At 41.8% G+C, this 18,299-nt stretch overlaps 1 protein-coding gene across 2 annotated transcripts in view; it reads left to right on the top strand.

Annotated features, from left to right (window-relative positions):
- Positions 1 to 5,264: 5,264 nt before the first annotated feature.
- The window catches only part of SEC24D (SEC24 homolog D, COPII coat complex component), a 112,092-nt gene continuing 99,057 nt past the window's right edge, over positions 5,265 to 18,299 (top strand). For both annotated transcript variants that reach the window (XM_007107837.3, XM_007107836.3), the window contains exons 1-3: positions 5,265 to 5,460; positions 7,863 to 8,021; positions 17,962 to 18,091. In XM_007107837.3, coding sequence (XP_007107899.1) covers positions 7,904 to 8,021; positions 17,962 to 18,091 — 248 coding nt within the window. In that variant the 5' untranslated portion in view covers positions 5,265 to 5,460; positions 7,863 to 7,903. The remainder of the gene's footprint in view (positions 5,461 to 7,862; positions 8,022 to 17,961; positions 18,092 to 18,299) is intronic.

Genomic DNA, 18,299 nt, shown 5'->3' with positions numbered 1-18,299 from the left:
AAATTGAAAAGCAAATCAGATCCTACCATTCCTCAGTTCAAAACTTGAAATGACCCCTTTAAAAGATCAGAATAAAAATCAAACTCTTTTAAAATGGCCTAAAGTATCGTGTACCATCTCCTTCCCCACTTTGCCCTTCTATCCTACAATTTTCCCTCAGCTCCTCCCCTTCTGGTCTCCTCCTCCTGGAGCATGCCAGGCACCCTCCTTCTTAACATGGGGACTCTGGAGCGCTCTCCCTTCTGCATGGAATGCCAGGCCCCCAGGTAATCTGCATGGCTGCCTCCATGACCTCCTTCAAGGCTTTGTTCAGATCACACCTTGCGATGCTGTATCAATTCAGGCCCCCTGAAAAGCAGTCACCGATGTGGAATTAGATGTACAAGAGAGTTATTGGGGAAAACACATGGGAAGAATATAAAAGAGGGGACAGGAGCAGGAGAGAAAGGCTGCAGGTGGCATGCAGATCTGACACCTGTGCAAAGAAGTGGAGGAGGTGGGAGGATTGGGTAGGATGAGCCTCAAACTGCGCTGCAGCTCTCTGAGGAAGTCTCGGCCAGGGCAATGGGAACCCCAGAGGAAAGGTTTCTTACAGAGGGGTCCCATGTTGGACAGAAATACTGTGACTTTAGTATTCCACCGTACTCAGCCATTGGCTTGGAACTGCTGAGAGGGCATTTGCTTTGGGATGCATTCCCTAGCAAGTGAAAGGCATAACAACCGAAGGCTGTCAGTCCCTTACATTCCTTGAAGCAAGTTATCTTGAAAGGAGATCTGAGTGAACTGCCTCCAGGACCCCCTCAGAACCCTACCCTAACTACCCTATGTAATACTATAATCACTTAATTACACCGTTTAATACTCTCCACCGCCAACTCAGCATTCCCAATCCTCCTTACCCTGCTCTATTTTACCTTATTCCATAGCACTTCATTTATTTTATATCCTTTAATGGTCATGATCACAATGAGAAGAATGTATCTGACATGTACAAGTGAGCCAAGGTTAGTAAGCTTAGAAACTGCACCCATTGTAGGGTTCCCTGGGGTTTCATCCTTAGATTTTATCCACTTACATTCAATTGTCACAAATATGCTATTTATAATGAAGGTTATGACAATGGCACCAAAACATCATTGAGCACTTATTATGTGCCAAACACTGTACTAAGTGCTTTATCTGCATTATCTCATTTAATACCCAGAACAATCTTTGAGGTTACTATTATTATTACTCCCACTTTTATAGATGGAGATACTGAGGTTTAGACAGGGAACACACTCCCTCTACCAGGAGATAGCTCTCACGTTTCAAGTCTGGGCTAAGTGTCCCTTCTTACATTTTCCTGGGGCAACCTGGATCTTCTCACAGAATGCTAATCCACTGAACTAGAATTGTAGGTCCCACCAGACCAGGGGTTGGCAAGCTTTTTCTGTAAAGGGCCAGGTAGTATATAGTTCAGATTTTGTGGGCTTTGTGGTCTCTATCACAACTACTCAACTCTGCCATTGCAGTGCAAAAGCAACCACAGAGTATGTTAATGAAAAGTATGGCTGTGTTCCAATAAAACTTTATTTATGGACACTGAAATTTGAATTTCATGTAATTTTCATGTGTCACAAAGTACTATTCTTCTTTTGATTTTTTTCAACCACTTAAAAATGTAAACATCATTCTCAGCTCACAGGCTTTACAAAAACAGGCAGGTGGGCCAGGTTTCGTAGTTTGCCCATCCCTATACTATTCCATGAACTTTTAACAGCCAGAGCGGTATCACATCTGACTTTGTATCCACGGCACTTAGAATAGTATCCAGCTTATAGTGGGTGCTTAATAAATACTTGTTACATAAATAAAACTCACATAGCTAGTAGTGAGTGATAGTGTCAGGATTCAAATCTGAGTCAGCTGGTTTGGCAGTGCAACGTCATACTGTGGCCAAAGCCATAAGTGATGTAGCACACTCAGAGCAAGATACCGAGATACTCAAAAAGTAATTCTACCTAGGAGTGAAAGTACTGGGTCATATGATAGCTCTGTGTTTAACTTCTTTTCTGTTTCTCCTTGAATCAGCTTTGGTGAGTTATATTCTCAACTGATTTCAATTTTAATTTGTTTTTTTTTTTGTGGTTTGACATTGCACGTTTTATTTTAAAAATAAAATTTCATACGGAGTGACAATATTGCATAGTTGCTAAGAGCACAGCCTTTGGAGCCAGACTGTCTGGTTGTTTTTTTTTTTTAAGTAACTTTTTTATTTGATTTGGGAATTAAATTCCTGAGAGAAATGAAAACATATATCCAAACAAAAACTTGTACATAAGTGTTCATGGCAGCATTATTCATAATAGCCAGAAGGGGGAAGCAACCTAAATGCCCATCAACTGATGAGTAGATAAATGAAATGTGCTATATCCACATAATGGAATATTATTGGCAATAAAAAGGAGAGAAATACTGATACATACTACAACATGAACTTGTAAAAGGATCATCACAAAGGGCCACGTACTGTATGATTCCATTTATATGAAATGTGCAGAATAAACAAATCTATAGACAGAGAGTAAATCAGTGGTTGCCTAGGACTGTGGAATGAGGAAGGTAGGGGGAAAAGGGGAGTTACTATACCAATGGATAGAGTTTATTGAGGAGGGATGAAAATGTTCTAAAATTGACTGTGGTGATGGCTATACAACTCTGTGAACATACTAAAAACCATTGGATTGTATACTTTAAATGGGTGATTGTTAATTATATCTCAATAAAGCTGTTATTTGTAAAAAAGTAATTCCAGAAACACCTTGGTGTTGGACCTTGTAGAACACCTGAACTCTATTGCTACTGTTATTGGTTGCTACTCTGCCTACCATGTACCCTTTCCCCTAGCCCCACTTAACTTGGCCCAATTTACTATGCTTCCCTGTATTTAACATAGTCCAAATCTTGGCCATTTCAGTATTTTTTTTTTAATATAAAGCTTCTTCAGACTGTAGCTTTGTAATTAGAAACCTCTTAAGTTACATAAATGCTTAGAGCATCATAATTCTGACTTTCCAAAGGTCACCTATCAGACAGAACCCTGAGTATTGTCAGGAAATTCTTTCTTTCTGTATAGTCTTTGCAGAGATGACTCTCTTCTTTCTTTTCCTTTTAAAGTTAGAACAGAAAGACCCTAAGAACACAGAACCCCAGAACATGGGCATTCCCTGTGACCTCACCTTTCAATTAGGATATGGTTACCAGGGTGACCAAGTTAATTACATATGGAGTATCAGCAGCTGACCTCAGGTGGAAAGAGCTCAGGTCAGACCCAGGAGGGCTGGGAATCCAGGCTGACCCTCAGGTCTAATGAAGTTGAGGGACCCAACCACAGGAATAAGGTAAGAAGTTAGTCACTTAAGAGATGGGTACTGGGGGCCACGAGAAGGGAAGCAGGACTGAAACCAGAATTCCATATCATCAGAAAAAGAGATTTCTGATTAGTAACTCCAATCACTGGTGGAATTGTGTGGTTAATGAATATCTTAGTTATTTGAAAGCTTGAATATAAAGCAGTAACAGGAGAAAAAGGCAGAACCAGTTAATAGAGAATAGCAAATTAGAGTAATATCAAAAAGAAAAAAAATATGAGATGAAAAGAACTTTGGAATTAGAATCAGAAGGCATGACTTCCAACTGACTCTAAGACTAGTAAGTCATTTTAATTTCCTGAACCTCAGTGTATTAAACTATAAAATGATTGGGTTGAGCTCAGTCAGACCTCATTGAATATTGAGTTGAATATCCAGCTCTCTAAAATCCCTCCCAGCTTTAAACATTAAGGAATTAAAAACGGTCTTAGAACTGAAACCACAAGTTGTTTGTCCTGGTGCCCTGAGTAAGGAGAGAGAACAAATGTACTAATTCAAATTTAATGGTTTTACAGGAGCTACAAGCTAACGAAGTCATCACTTCCTATTTCCAAGTGACTCTACTCTCTCCTACATAGTGTCATGGCTGTGATGTGAAAACTTTTTTTTTTAATTGCTCTTACAAGTTGTACTGCTTCAACAAGGCAAAGCTTCCTAAACTCCATCAAATATTTCCATCATATTGAGAATATAAGAAACAAATTTAAAACCAAATTTTCATTGCAGATTTTCAAACCTGACCAGTGTTGAACTGGACGTGGGCAGGGCATCAGACCTTAACATCTTACAAAAGTAACAGGCGGAAAGGGACCATTAGTCTTCACTACCCTGGAACAACGTAAAATGCCTGCAAAACTAATGGAGCATTTCAGCAGAGGCATCATACTCATGTAAGTTTTTACTAATACCTAGGCATTTCATCACTAAGGGAATCTGTCAAGTAGCTTTCACATTCTTGTACCCCGGAAGAAAGTGTGTTTTGAAAACAAAACACTGGTCTGGTTTTACTTTCCTAAGTTTGAACAAAGTGGTGGTTACACCAAACCTCGGGTTGTCTGAAGGTCTTTCTATTTAGCAGTGGGGGGTTGTGAGAAAGCAGCCGGATGGTCCTGATTTTTAAGTCGAGAGAGAGAGGTCAAGTTCCAGGTCCCACATAGGTCGCCTTTCTTTCTCAGCTGTTTCTCACAGTACAGTGAGCTAAACGTTGGTTGCTTATACATGTAGCGATCCCTGTTTTGGGGTGGGATCAGCCATCCTACTTTACAGACAACGAACATGTAGATATTCGTTGAAGGCATACACAGAAATCTAGCAATCCCAGCTTCAGTGAAGACACGTCTTCCCATACTTTTCAGTTGGGACATCCTTTCCTCCCTTTTTGCGCCGCGCTGACAGCTGCCTTGGGCGTTCCTTCCTCTCTAGGGCATCGCACGAGTACGTCATCAAGTTGCCCGTGTACACGTGCCAGATTCGCCTTTAGACTGTAATCTCTTCGAGATCCGGGAAGCGTGTACCTTCCGCTATCGGCAGTGCAGTACCTGAAATATCCTAGTTACTCAAGTAATACGTAATGAATGAACAGCCGAATCTGCAACCTGTTGAATGAAAGAATGAATGAACCCTCGATACAAACTCCCTCCTTCCTACGGGGCTCCACGGTGAAAATGTTGCTCTGATTCAGCAACAGCATTAAAATCTTTGACCTGTTGGAGGGAAAGGAACAGGCAAACAAGACGGACAGGAAGGGGCAAAAAGACAAAAAAAAGGGAAGGACGCGCGGCCAATACGCGTGCCGCGCTGGGTGGCGGGCGCCGCCGCAGGCCCCGCCCTGCCGGCGTTTGTGCGCGTGCGCCGGCTGGAGCGCGGCCGCTGGTCCGAGCCCGGGTGCCGGGGGCGCGCAGCCGGGAGAGTGTTTGACGTGGCAGCTCCCAGCCCAGCTGCAACTCCGCGAGCGAGACCAGCCTGTGGGGACACCGGCCTGAGGCGAGGCACGGCAGGAGCAGAGCGCAGGCTCTCGGAAGCCCGGCGGCGTGCGGGAGCCGACCAGGTAATGCCTCAACCAGCCTAGCTGCGCTCCGGCGGGACCCCTCCCCAGGCACCGCCGGAGTGGGGTGCGGTGCCCGGACGGGGCTCGGGGGTGGGCAGAGGCTGGATGCTCACCTGTGGCAGGGCAGCGGAGGAGACCTCCTACTTTGCTCCTTTAGCCCCTTCGTGCAGTTTAATAATGGGGGTGGGCGTGGGCATTTTTTACCCGCCCCCATCTTTGTGTCTGGGGATGCTGGAACTAACTCTCTGATTACGGCCCTCAGTAGCCACGGTATCACATTGTCGCTGCCAGTGGTTTTCTTATCTCCGTCTCAACTTAATTCCCCCTTCTTTGGAGGAAGGGGATGTTGGAAATTCTCATTGTAATATTGGCAGCTGTATCTTCAAGCTTCGGGACAGCCTGATAGCGAAACTGATTTGTCCAAATCCGAACTTGGCCCAGGGTGAGATTGCATCTTGGCTGGAATGGTCGAGTGACAGCGGACTGGGGGCTTTCCTGGGCTTGAAGCTCCCCAGATTTTGAGCCTCGGTCTGCTCGTGGCAAGTGGCTTTCTGCCATGTTGCCTCTTGAAGCTGAGTCAGGTTTCTGTAACTTGGGGCTCCGTGTGAGGAAGTTTGACGTGGCAAACTGGATTGCGTGGGGAAGCACATTCCTGCCAGGACCAGTTAAGAGGGACACGACTGCTTCCTGCTCTTTGGAGTGAACATCCCTGCCTTTCCTTTCTGTCACTCAGCAACAGGCTGCTACGTAGGTGTGTTCCTGCTGACTTCCTAAATGCGCTTGGTTGGATGAGCTTGACCAAAGCTCAGGCTGCCACGTCTCTCTCCGCTAAGTGGGAGGAGGGAAAATATATTGTCAGTAACACAGTGGACCAGCAGGCCTGTCTCTCCTTTCTTTAGATCTCCCTTTCCAAGGAGAAGAAAGTGATCTTATAATATTTTTACTTCGTTGCTTTAATTTTGGAGTCTTAGAGTTTAATATGAAAACGAAACCAAATGAAGAGTGCAGTTTCCTGAATATAGATTTCAGACCTTAGCAGGTTGCACTGAACTTTTAGCTTAAAAGGTAGCATCATGAAATAACAAAAGGAAGAATATTCCTATGCTGGGTGAAGAAACTGGAGAGAAATCGTAGAATCATTGTTTTATATCTGGAGAGGCTTTTAGAAACTTTATTTTGTAAGAGGGAACTGATGCCCAGAGAGGTTCTTCAGCTTATTCCATGTCACACAGCTAAGTATTGGCAGATTTGTAGTGTAAACCCACTTCTCTTGCCAGGATTCAGAGCTTTTTCTATTATAAATTTTTTTTTAAGAATAGTTCTATGAAATGTCTCTTATTTATGAAACTTGGAGAAAATGACAAATTTAAAACAAATTGATGTTTGGGTTCTGAGTAGAATCAAGATGGATCTGTTGTATTTGTGAGTTGTGTGTGTGTGTGCCTAAACACATATGCAATTGGACTTTTTTCCTTAGTTTCTTAAATATATGTGCATATGTTCTTAGAGGTATGATATTTAAATCGGAGAGAAAGTCTGTCATCTTTGACTGAGAAACCACTGACGACTCTCAAATAGTTGTAGGCTGCCACCTGGCTTCATCAATATATGACTCATAAAGTCAGTCCATTATCAACTTATCTTCTGCTGTATTTGTTGGACTTTTGATTTCTCTTTATCCTAACTGCCTGATTAAAATGACTAATTAGGGGCTTCCCTGGTGGCGCAGTGGTTGAGAGTCCGCCTGCCGATGCAGGGGACACAGGTTCGTGCCCCGGTCCGGGAAGATCCCACGTGCCGCGGAGCGGCTGGGCCCGTGAGCCATGGCCGCTGAGCCTGCGCGTCCGGAGCCTGTGCTCCGCAACGGGAGAGGCCACAACAGTGAGAGGCCCGCGTAACGCAAAAAAAAAAAAAAAAAAAAAAAAAGACTAATTAGGATAGCGCTAAACTGACACAAGTCAAAACACCTGATTGCAGACTCCTGGCAGTTCTGCTGGTCAGTCAATTGAATGACAAGGTGATTATTGCCAGTGACACGCTCTGTGCTGTAACGGGGGCTGTGGAAACCAAAGGCACCAAAATAGTAGATCCGTTTATGAGAGACTCTCTGTGAAACAGTTTAGTCTTACAATGAAAAAGTGGTTGGCAGCTGTTATTCAGGATTTCATGCCTGAGAATTTGCCTAGGGCTATAGAAGTGAGTTGCTGAGTTCCATAGAGCTATGGTTAGAGCCTTTTTAGGGGGTAGTGATATGATATATCGTATGATATGAAGCTGTCTCATGCACCTGATAATTGTACCTTTCCTCAAACCATCATAAACATTTATTAACAGTGTTTATATTTTTAATAACGTTAAGTGACTCAGACCCTCTTGTTAACAATTTCTTTTATCTGTTGCAGGGTTCTTTTATAGAACTGTTCCTTGGAATGGTATTTTCATAATGAGTCAACAAGGCTATGTGGCTACACCTCCGTATTCTCAGTCCCAGCCTGGAATAGGCCTTTCTGCACCGCATTATGGGCACTATGGGGACCCATCTCACACAGGTTCTCCGCCAGGTAAAGTGCATTATTTTGACCCATATGTGATTATTGAATCCCAGCCTCAGAGGCATAAGATGTTCTGAAAGAGCTTTGGAAGAGTTGAATGGTCATTATAGATGATGCAATGGCTTGAGATTATAGGATTATTTGGAAACGCCTACCTCCTTAGTTTGGTTATTGCATGGACCAGAACGAGTTTGTTTTTTAAATATAGATGAAAACAAAGACACTTGCTGAGTGTTTTGTTTTTACTGTTAGACTCGCTCTTGCTGTTAATCAGTGGTGTGAGGTTATGGTAAACACTAAAAACCCCCACAAATTATGTATATATATATATATATATATACACACACACACACACACACACACACACACACTATATACTAAATATATGTATATTAAATATATACATATGTTGATATTGGAAAAATATCATTAGATTTATATGCAAAAGAGTACTCAGTGATGATGATAACAAGAAAAACATGGCCTTGCTTTGAAATCATTATTGAATAATATTGGTTGCCTTAAAATATGGAACCCAGCAGGGAATCTTGGCTTTGGAGCAGAGGTGGGAGAAAAAGGAGTGATGGAGTGGGGTCGCTATTGCTCTGATGGCAGTTGACACGATGAAGTCACCTCCTATTATCAAGGGGCTGCTCCGAGGGACCAAGTTTCAGCCTCAGAAGTGAGGCTAATACCAGCTTGTTTCAGTTCTGATGATCCCAGATTCTCTAAAAATATTTGTGTACGACAGTTCTTGGGACTTCTGAGGGAATTCTGAGGAATTCAGTTCAAATCCTTGGTGGAAATGGGCTGTGTATAAATCAATGAGTGTCTCTTGGGGTTCACTAGGACTGACTCAGGCATGTAGGATTCAGGCTGTGCTGAGTAGCATGTATGGAGTGCAGAGTCAGCCAGGGGTGAGGAAAACCTCTAGGGAGGCTTGGTGGTAGCAGCCACGCACAGTTTGCTGTAGAAGATGCTGTGAGACTGTGAATTTCCTGTGGGAAGTCACTCTGATGACTTAGTCTGCCCATAATTTTTAAAAACCTCCAGATGAGGCATCCTCATCTTGTCCAGGACCAATCCTCCCCATAACATTTCTAGGTCTGGATCCTGTAGGAACCATTTAACCCGTCTTTCTCTGGTTTCTTTCTGTCCGGTGGTTCATTCCCGCTCAGCATTTATGTATAATGATAATTATAAATTTCTCTTTTTTGCATGCTTTCCATGTATCAAAAACTGGTCCTAAAAGATTTACGTGTATTATCTTCTTTAATCCTCATGCAGTGCTACTCAGGACATTATTAAGCCCTATTTTGCAGCTAAGAAAACTGCATGTCTGGTATACAATGATTTATCCAAGGTCACAGAGCTGGTGGTGTAGCCAAGATTCATGCCCCGGTCCCTCAAGAAAACAAACAACAAACTCCAATACACACCTAAGTATAACATTCAGTATTATTCATTTTTCCTACCTGTCTTCACAGCCATCTTCTTAAACAAGTACTCATTTCACTCACTCACTCTCCATCCTTCCCTTGCAACCCCTCCATGGCTCAGTGTGGTCTCCACTCCATAGCTTGGGCCGCATCCACCCTTCCCCTTCTCCCACCGGGGTCATTGGTGGCCTCCTATTACCAAATGCAGTAGATGCTCTCCTGTCCTCTTTTGAATTTGACACCGTTTACTGCTCTTGTTTGTACAAAACTCTTTTCTCCTTTGGTTTCAGTGACACTATCCTTTTGTTATTTTTCTTGGTGGGTTTCTGGACATCTAAGGAGTTCCCACCCCTCTACATGACCCTTAAGCAGTGCTGTTTCTCCTTCTTTCTTCTGTCTCCACCCCTCTTTTCCTCTCACTCTATAGATTTTTTCCCTTAACCGTATCGTTCCATATAAAGTACTAGTCTCTCAGATCTATTTCTCCAGTTCAGATGTCTCTCCTAAACTCCAAATCTGTATTTTCAATTGCCCACCTGTTTACATAGGTATATCAGACTCATCATGTCCAAAATAATTCAGAATTTTTTAAATAAAACCTATTTTTTTCTGATATTTTGTATCTCACCTGGCAGCTATCATTCATTCAGCTACCCAAATTAGAAAGTTTCACCGTTTAAAAAAAATCTCTTCCTTTTACCTTCTCTAATCCAAATTCTTCTGGGGTAATCATAAATGTCTTTTCTACCTACTTCCCCCTTTCTATCCTGTTGTCACCATTCTTGTTCCAGCCATCCACCTCTCGCCTGGATTACTAACATGGTCTCTTAACCGTTATCCCTGTCTCCAGTACTGCCTTTCGCCAAACATTTAGCCCTGTGCTGGAGGGACTCTTATAGCCTGCAAATCTAATTCTGACTTTCTTTTGCTTCAGACCTTTCCGGGACCACCAGAAAGCCAATCTGTGCCTCTATGTTCTTCCTCCCAGCAGGGCGTACCTCACACTCCTCCTTCAGACTCAGTTCACGTGTGGTGCTTGCAGGCCGTTATTGGTCCTCAAGCTTATTTGTAAATCCTCTTCTCCTGTGTTCTCTAACACCTGTGCGGCCTCACTACAATTTACCACACTGTGTATAATAGACGTGCCTGAGCAGAGAAGGACTTCATTCGATGTATGTTCGACGAATGAGTGAATGACCAGCTGCTGCATTCATCAGCAAAACACTCAGGTGTTTACCAATAATAAAAAAAACTGTCTTTGTTGGATTAAATCCTTCATGCTTTAATTTAAACCTCTTTCTCCTTATTCAATTCTCAGATGGATACCAGGCTATCAGACTCTGTATACCTACCTTTCTGTAAATTATGGTGTCTTTGTTTAATGATTTAAGGCGGTCACTAAATTACCCTAGCCTCTATTTCTCTGTGCTGAATGACCTTAGATCTCTTAGTCTTTGGTCATCACGTGCCTTCTTCTCTAGCCTTTTGGTGATCCTTTTGTTATTTTTTGTGTGTGTGACAGACACAGGCAACTTAGCTGTGGTTCCTTGAAATATCTATTTTACTGTAGATCTGGCCAGTGCTAAGTCTGGGTTTGAATTTCTTACGTACCATATTGCCATTTGTGCCTATTGTGTAATGCTAGTGCTATATACTAACAAATATAACAGATTTATTGAGTGAGCAAAATACTTGTGTGGATACGACAATGAATAAAATGAACCTAATCTCGGTCCTTATAGTACTTTCTTGGCTGGCAGGACATGCATTAAGGAAATTGACAATGACGGTGTGGGGGGAAGCACCATCTTAAGGAGGTAGAGGTGGGCTGGAAGCACACAGTGGGTGCACCTAACCAAGGCTTACAGGTGAAGGGAGTCTTCCTGGAAGGAAAGACCTGAAAGATGAGTGAGAGTTGGCCAGGTAGGGAGGCAGCTTGCTGGGGTTGGGGAGGTGCCACTTTTGAGGGCCTGCAAGAGGTTTACCATGGCTGAGGTATAGAGTGTGAGCAGTGAGAGGTGCCTGACGTGGAAAGTGGGGCCACTAAGACTTTATTTCGGCTGTATTCAAAGGACCGTGGGGGTGCTGCTGAAGCATTGTAAGCTGGGAAGGGTCACGATCCCGTGTGTCTTGTTCATTTACACTCCATATTAGCAAGAGTGTGGAGAAGGAATCAGAGTGGGCACACTGCTTTCTGGAGCGAGGTTCCTTGTCCTCAGCACGGTTGACATTTGGGGCCAGCTGATTCTTTGTTGTGGGAGGCTGTGCTGTGCATTGTAGGGCCTTTGGCAGCGTCTGTGGCTTCTGCCCATTATTATTAGATACCAGTGCCCCCTCTCCTCCCCCAACCCCCGGCCCCCAAGCCCTGGCAACCCAAAGTCCTAGACATTGCCTGTTGTCCCTTCAGGTGCAACATCGCCCTTGGTTGAGGACCACTGGTCTGGAAGCTGAGGGGCAAGAACTGTGGATGTCCTGGAACTGGGGCTGGGGGCTCTGGGGGTGGTGAGGCTTCTGATAAATAGTGAGCTTATGTAGGTACAGCACCAGGCACAGTGCCTCAGGAACAATAGTCATTACAGTTCTGCCCATATACTAGGGAGTTTATCTTTGTTTATTTTAGATAAACTTTTTTTTTTTTTTTAACAAATGGTTTTTAATTTTGGTTTTAGTTTGTCAGATCCAGGGCCAAATCCAAGATATGCTTTTCTGTGATGTTGTTTTGGTCGGGGTTCTTTTGCCAATAACAGAAGCCAGTCTAGCAGAAAGAGATTTGTCAAAGGGTATCGGGAAGCTAAGAGAATATTAGAGAGTCAGAGAACCAGGCTTGGGACTCTGCGGTCCATAGAGTGCACACCCTACATGGGGCTATTCCGTCAGCAGCCACTGCCTGTCTAACCTGGAGCCACCATCTCTGCCCCCTGGCCAGGGTCTCCCAAAGGTGTGTGGCTTTGCTGAATTTAGAGCACATGGCAGCCCAGTTTATAAGGGAGTCTAGGAAATGGAGATTCTATCCTTCCAGCTCAGGACCATACAGAAAGGCAAGCCAGAAAGGAATTGGAATGGGTATTGAGTAAGCTAGTCTATAAAATCTGTCACTGCATTAAAGACCAGTTTATGATTTTAGATATTTTTCTTTGAGCATAAGCATAGTTAGATCTTTCTCTTGGTATGGTTTTGCTTTCCTATTAAAATTCTCATACTGCTCTATGAAGAACCTGATTTCTCTTGATCTCTGATCACTTATGAAAATGCCAGTGATATGGCCAGGCAAAGACTATGACTTTGCAGATAGCAGTGATACTGACTTCCCTTTGCCCTGAGTATAGAGTCCAAATGGCACCCAGGACTTCGCAGTCTGACCCCAACCAACCTGGACAACCTCTGCTCCAGCCACTTTCCCCACCATCTGTTCACACCGCACCTTTTGCCAGTCCCTGATCACACCATGCTCTCTCAGGTCTTCACTTGAGCTTTGCCTTCTGCCTGGAATCTGCTATCCTGTCTCTGTACTAAAACAACTCCTGCCTGTGCTTCAAGATTCAGCTCAAGTAGTCCTTCCTCTTTGAACTTTTCTTGATTCCCCTAGGATGAGTTAGGTGGTCCCTCTGCATATGACGACACTCGTCACAGGGCACTGTAATTGTTTACGTGGTTATCTCTTCCCTAAGAGCTCGTAGTGCCTCAGAGGCACATTGAATGTATGTGGAACAAGAATGAGTTTGAATCATTGCTATACAGTTAATTTCCAAAAATAAAAGGGATTGACATGTACACACTACTATATTTAAAATAGATAACCAACAAGGACCTACTGTATAGCACAGGGAACTCTGCTCAATATTATGTAACAACCTAAATGGGAAAAGAATTTGAAAAAGAATAAATTCATGTATACATATAATTGAATCACTTTTCTGTACACCTGAAGCTACCACAACATTGTTAATCAACTGTACTCCAATATAAAATAAAAAGTTAAAAAAATAAAAATAAAAGGGAAAGAACATTTTTAGTAAGATTGGTGTATGACATTTCTGCTTGAGTAAGAACTGTTTTTTGTTTTGTTTTGTTTCGGTTTTGTTTTTAGAAACAAGTTAATATGTGCACCTCATGTACACATGACATGAGTAACTCCGAGAACACTTTTTGATTTTCTAGACGTATGTAAGAGGGTTGTTGATGAAATTGCTGTTTACCTACTTATTTAAGAAACGAAAATATCTTTAGTTTCTTGTAGTGCATGTGATTATTTACTGCTTTAGTGCTAGTATTGTAGATTTTCTACTTTTGTCCAAAATAATGTTTTAAAAATGAAAATACAACTGTGCATGTAATTATGGTATATATGTCTTGTTAGAATATAAATCCTTGAAAAAAAGAGGGCAAGGGATTTGGCCAGGGAGAGAAACTAAGATTTCTTGAGAGATTACCTTTATTTATCAGGCATTGTCCTGGATGCTTTTATACCCATTGCCTCATTTAATTCTCAGAACAATCCACAGAGACAGGGGACATTATTGCCATGGCACAGTGTTAGAAGCTTAGGTTTCGAAAGAACAGTGTATCTTGTCAGGGTCACAGGTGTTTAATGGTAGGGGAGGAATACAAACTCCAGTCTGTGTGACTGCAAGTCTCATGTTTTTCTAACTTTGCTGGATTTGGGGTTTAAACTCTATGTAAAAATAAGAGTAATATTTGTTGTTTTTGTTCTTGGTATATGGAAAATGCCGAAATATACTGTGACTGTAAAGGTAATATAAAATTTTTCTTAAGTTTGAGGAATCCTGTTTTAAGAAAAGAAACCTTTGTAAAAGTTTCAATAATATTATTCATGAATACTGCCACCTCACTGGTTATATTTCATTCTGCATTACCCAGGCATCTGAGAGCATGTGCTCCAAAGTATTGGCCAAAAAGTTCGTTCGGTTTTAAGTAAAAATAAAAGGCACATTTTTCGTTTCACCAAGAACTTTATTGAACAATGTATTCACTAAGTGAACGAACTTTTTGGCAAACCCAATGTGACAATGTAAGAAATTCTTTCGGGGCTACTGCAAGGTCATCCAGTCACTTCCCTTACTGTCTGAGCGAATAAACTTTCTAGAAGAAGATAAAAGAAGAAAGGAGATGTTGAGTATGAAATACCATCATGAGGTCAAATGGAGGAGTCCACAGAAGCCAGCCAGGAGGTCATTGGTGATGGTGCCAGAGAGAAAAATGGGGTCAAAAGTAAATTGAATGGTAGAAAACAAACTTATGGTTCCCAGGGGATAAGGGAGGGAGGGATAAATTGGGAGATTGGGATTGACATCTACATGCTACTACATATAAAATAGATAACTAATAAGGACCTACTGTATAGCACAGGGAGCTCTACTCAATACTCTATAATGGCCTATATGGGAAAAGAATCTAAAAAAGAGTGGATATATGTATATATGTAACAGATTCACTCTGCTGTACAGCAGAAACTAACACAACATTGTAAACCAACTATACTCCAATAAAAATTTTAAAAAAAAAAAAGTAAATTGAATGGCCTGGAGCAAAAACAAGCAGGATGGAAGTAGAGAGAGCAAATAGAAGAAATATACTTTTTCTCTTTTCTTTTTTTTCCTTTTAAAAGACTGAAAGAGGTGTCGCAAGTAATCTAGTCTAAGCCTTTCCTTTTGCAGTGAGGGAAAACTGAGGTCCACAAAGATAAACTTCTTGCCCAGAGCCATCCATCTGCTAGTAAGTGGCCGGATGGGGCGTTGAACTGCTCTAACCCAAGTTCATTGATTTTTCTCCTGTACCATGATTTCTCTAGAAGAAGGAGAGAAAAATATCTGAGAATGGTTTTAAAAAGAAACCTTTACTGTTTGCAGATGACATGATACTATACATAGAGAATCCTAAGGATGCTACCAGAAAACTACTAGAGCTAATCAATGAGTTTGGTAAAGTAGCAGGATACAAAATTAATGCACAGAAATCTCTGGCATTCTTATACACTAATGATGAAAAATCTGAGAGTGAAATTAAGAAAACACTCCCATTTACCATTGCAACAAAAAGAATAAAATATCTAGGAATAAACCTACCTAAGGAGACAAAAGACTTGTATGCAGAAAACTATAAGACACTGATGAAATGGCATTTTTCACAGAAGTAGAACAAAAAATTTCACAATTTGTATGGAAACACAAAAGACCCCGAATAGCCAAAGCAATCTTGAGAACGAAAAATGGAGCTGGAGGAATCAGGCTCCCTGACTTCAGATTATACTACAAGGCTACAGTAATCAAGACAGTATGGTACTGGCACAAAAACAGAAATATAGGTCAATGGAACAGGATAGAAAGCCCAGAGATAAACCCACACACATATGGTCACCTTATCTTTGATAAAGGAGGCAAGAATATACAGTGAAGAAAAGACAGCCTCTTCAATAAGTGGTGCTGGGAAAACTGGACAGGTGCATGTAAAATATGAAATTAGAACACTTCCTAACACCATACACAAAAATAAACTCAGAGTGCGTTAAAGACCTACATGTAAGGCCAGACACTATCAAACTCTTAGAGGAAAACATAGGCAGAACACTCTATGACATAAATCACAGCAAGATCCTTTTTGACCCATCTCCTAGAGAAATGGAAATAAAAACAAAAATAAACAAATGGGACCTAATGAAACTTAAAAGCTTTTGCACAGCAAAGGAAACCATAAACAAGACAAAAAGACAACCCTCTGAATGGGAGAAAATATTTGCAAATGAAGCAAATGACAAAGGATCAAGATCCAAAATTTATAAGCAACTCATGCAGCTCAATAACAAAAAAACAAACAACCCAATCCAAAAATGGGCAGAAGAACTAAATAGACATTTCTCCAAAGAAGATATACAGATCGCCAACAAACACATGAAAGAATGCTCAACATCATTAATCATTAGAGAAATGCAAATCAAAACGACAATGAGATATCATCTCACACCGGTCAGATTGGCCATCATCAAAAACTCTAGAAACAATAAATGCTGGAGAGGGTGTGGAGAAAAGGGAACCCTCTTGCACTGCTGGTGGGAATAATGTAAATTGATACAGCCACTATGGAGAACAGAATGGAGGTTCCTTAAAAAACTACAAATAGAACTACCATACGACCCCGCAATCCCACTACTGGGCATATACCCTGAGAAAACCATAATTCAAAAAGAGTCATGTACCAAAATGTTCATTGCAGCTCTATTTACAATAGCAAGGACATGGAAGCAACCTAACTGTCCATCAACAGATGAATGGATAAAGAAGATGTGGCACATATATACAATGGAATATTACTCAGCCATAAAAAGAAATGAAACTGAGTTATTTGTAATGAGGTGGATAGAACTGGAGTCTGGCATACAGAGTGAAGTAAGTCAGAAGGAGAAAAACAAATACCGTATGCTAACACATATATATGGAATCTAAGAAAAAAAAATGTCATGAAGAGATTAGTGGTAGGACAGGAATAAAACACAGACCTACTAGAGCATGGACTTGAGGACATGGGGAGGGGGAAGGGTAAGCTGTGACGAAGTGAGAGAGTGGCAGGGACATATATGCACTACCAAATGTAAATTAGATAGCTAGTGGGAAGCTGCCGCATAGCACAGGGAGATCACCTCTGTGCTTTGTGACCACGAGAGGGGTGGGATAGGAAGGGTGGGAGGGAGGGAGACGCAAGAGGGAAGAGATATGGGAACATATGTATATGTATAACTGATGCACTTTGTTGTAAAGCAGAAACTAACACACCATTGTAAAGCAATTATACTCCAGTAAAGATGTTAAAAAAAAAAAAAAGAGAAACCTTTAAAGATCTCTGTTGGAGAAGAGCTGCTTATAAATTAAAATGCCGGCACTACCAGTAGCATCTCTTAATCATGTGTGATTCCGTATTTTGTATGAGTGACCGTGATGACTTGAGAAGTCCCTCAACTCTTGAGAATCCTGGAAAAGTTATTAACTCTGAAGGCTGTGCTCTGGATTCGTTGGAGAAACAGATGCTATTCTCCATTCGCGTTCCGCATGCTGTAACTCAAATAAAGGCATTTTCAGAGGTCTTTTTCCCCCCATAATTAGAGTTAGGATGTTTTGTGATGCCTCATGCTGCTTTCTTTTTTTTCCCAGATTTGTATTCTGATATCCAATGGACATTTTTCACTGTGTATTCTAGCATTCTTTGTGTGATAGTGTGTTCCATCAAGGTGCCTCTCTACCAAATGCAAAGATTTATTTCTTCTATTTTAGTTTCTGTTTAGCGTTAAAAGGATTTCTGCTCTCCTATCATTGTGATGGTCAAATAATGATGCCACAGCCTGGCATTGGTAAGTCTGTGATGGTTAAAGCAAGTGTGAAGGAGAACTTGTTCTAACCTGTTTTTCCTCCTCCCCCTCCTATTTTGCATTTTTAACCTAATATCTTTGTGTCCTCTCTCTTTGCACTTTCATACTCTTCTAAACTCATGTCCTTCCCTTGCAGGTATGATGAAGCCAGCAGGGCCTTTGGGGGCTGCTGCCCCCGGGGGGATGTTGCCGCAGGGCCATCCGCCTCCTGGACCCCATCAGTTTGGCCAGAATGGAGCTCATGCCCAAGGTCCTCCTCTTCAAAGGTGAGCGAGATTCCAGCCCTCATTTGTATAATCTACTAAAATTATCTTACAAGTCCCTTCTACACTTGCATGTTGGTTGATTGAAACTTTGACCTCCTGATACTGCCCACATCCTCGAAAGGATCTACTGGAAAACTGCCAGGAAACAAAGCATTTAGAGAAGTTAGGCCAGTGGTAAAGCCTGTGGATTTGATGTGGAAGGCGCACG

Source organism: Physeter macrocephalus, chromosome 7 (genome assembly GCF_002837175.3).
Source record: "Physeter macrocephalus isolate SW-GA chromosome 7, ASM283717v5, whole genome shotgun sequence".
NCBI classification, from domain to species: domain Eukaryota; kingdom Metazoa; phylum Chordata; class Mammalia; order Artiodactyla; family Physeteridae; genus Physeter; species Physeter macrocephalus.
This window is presented reverse-complemented; position numbering and strand designations above follow the sequence as displayed.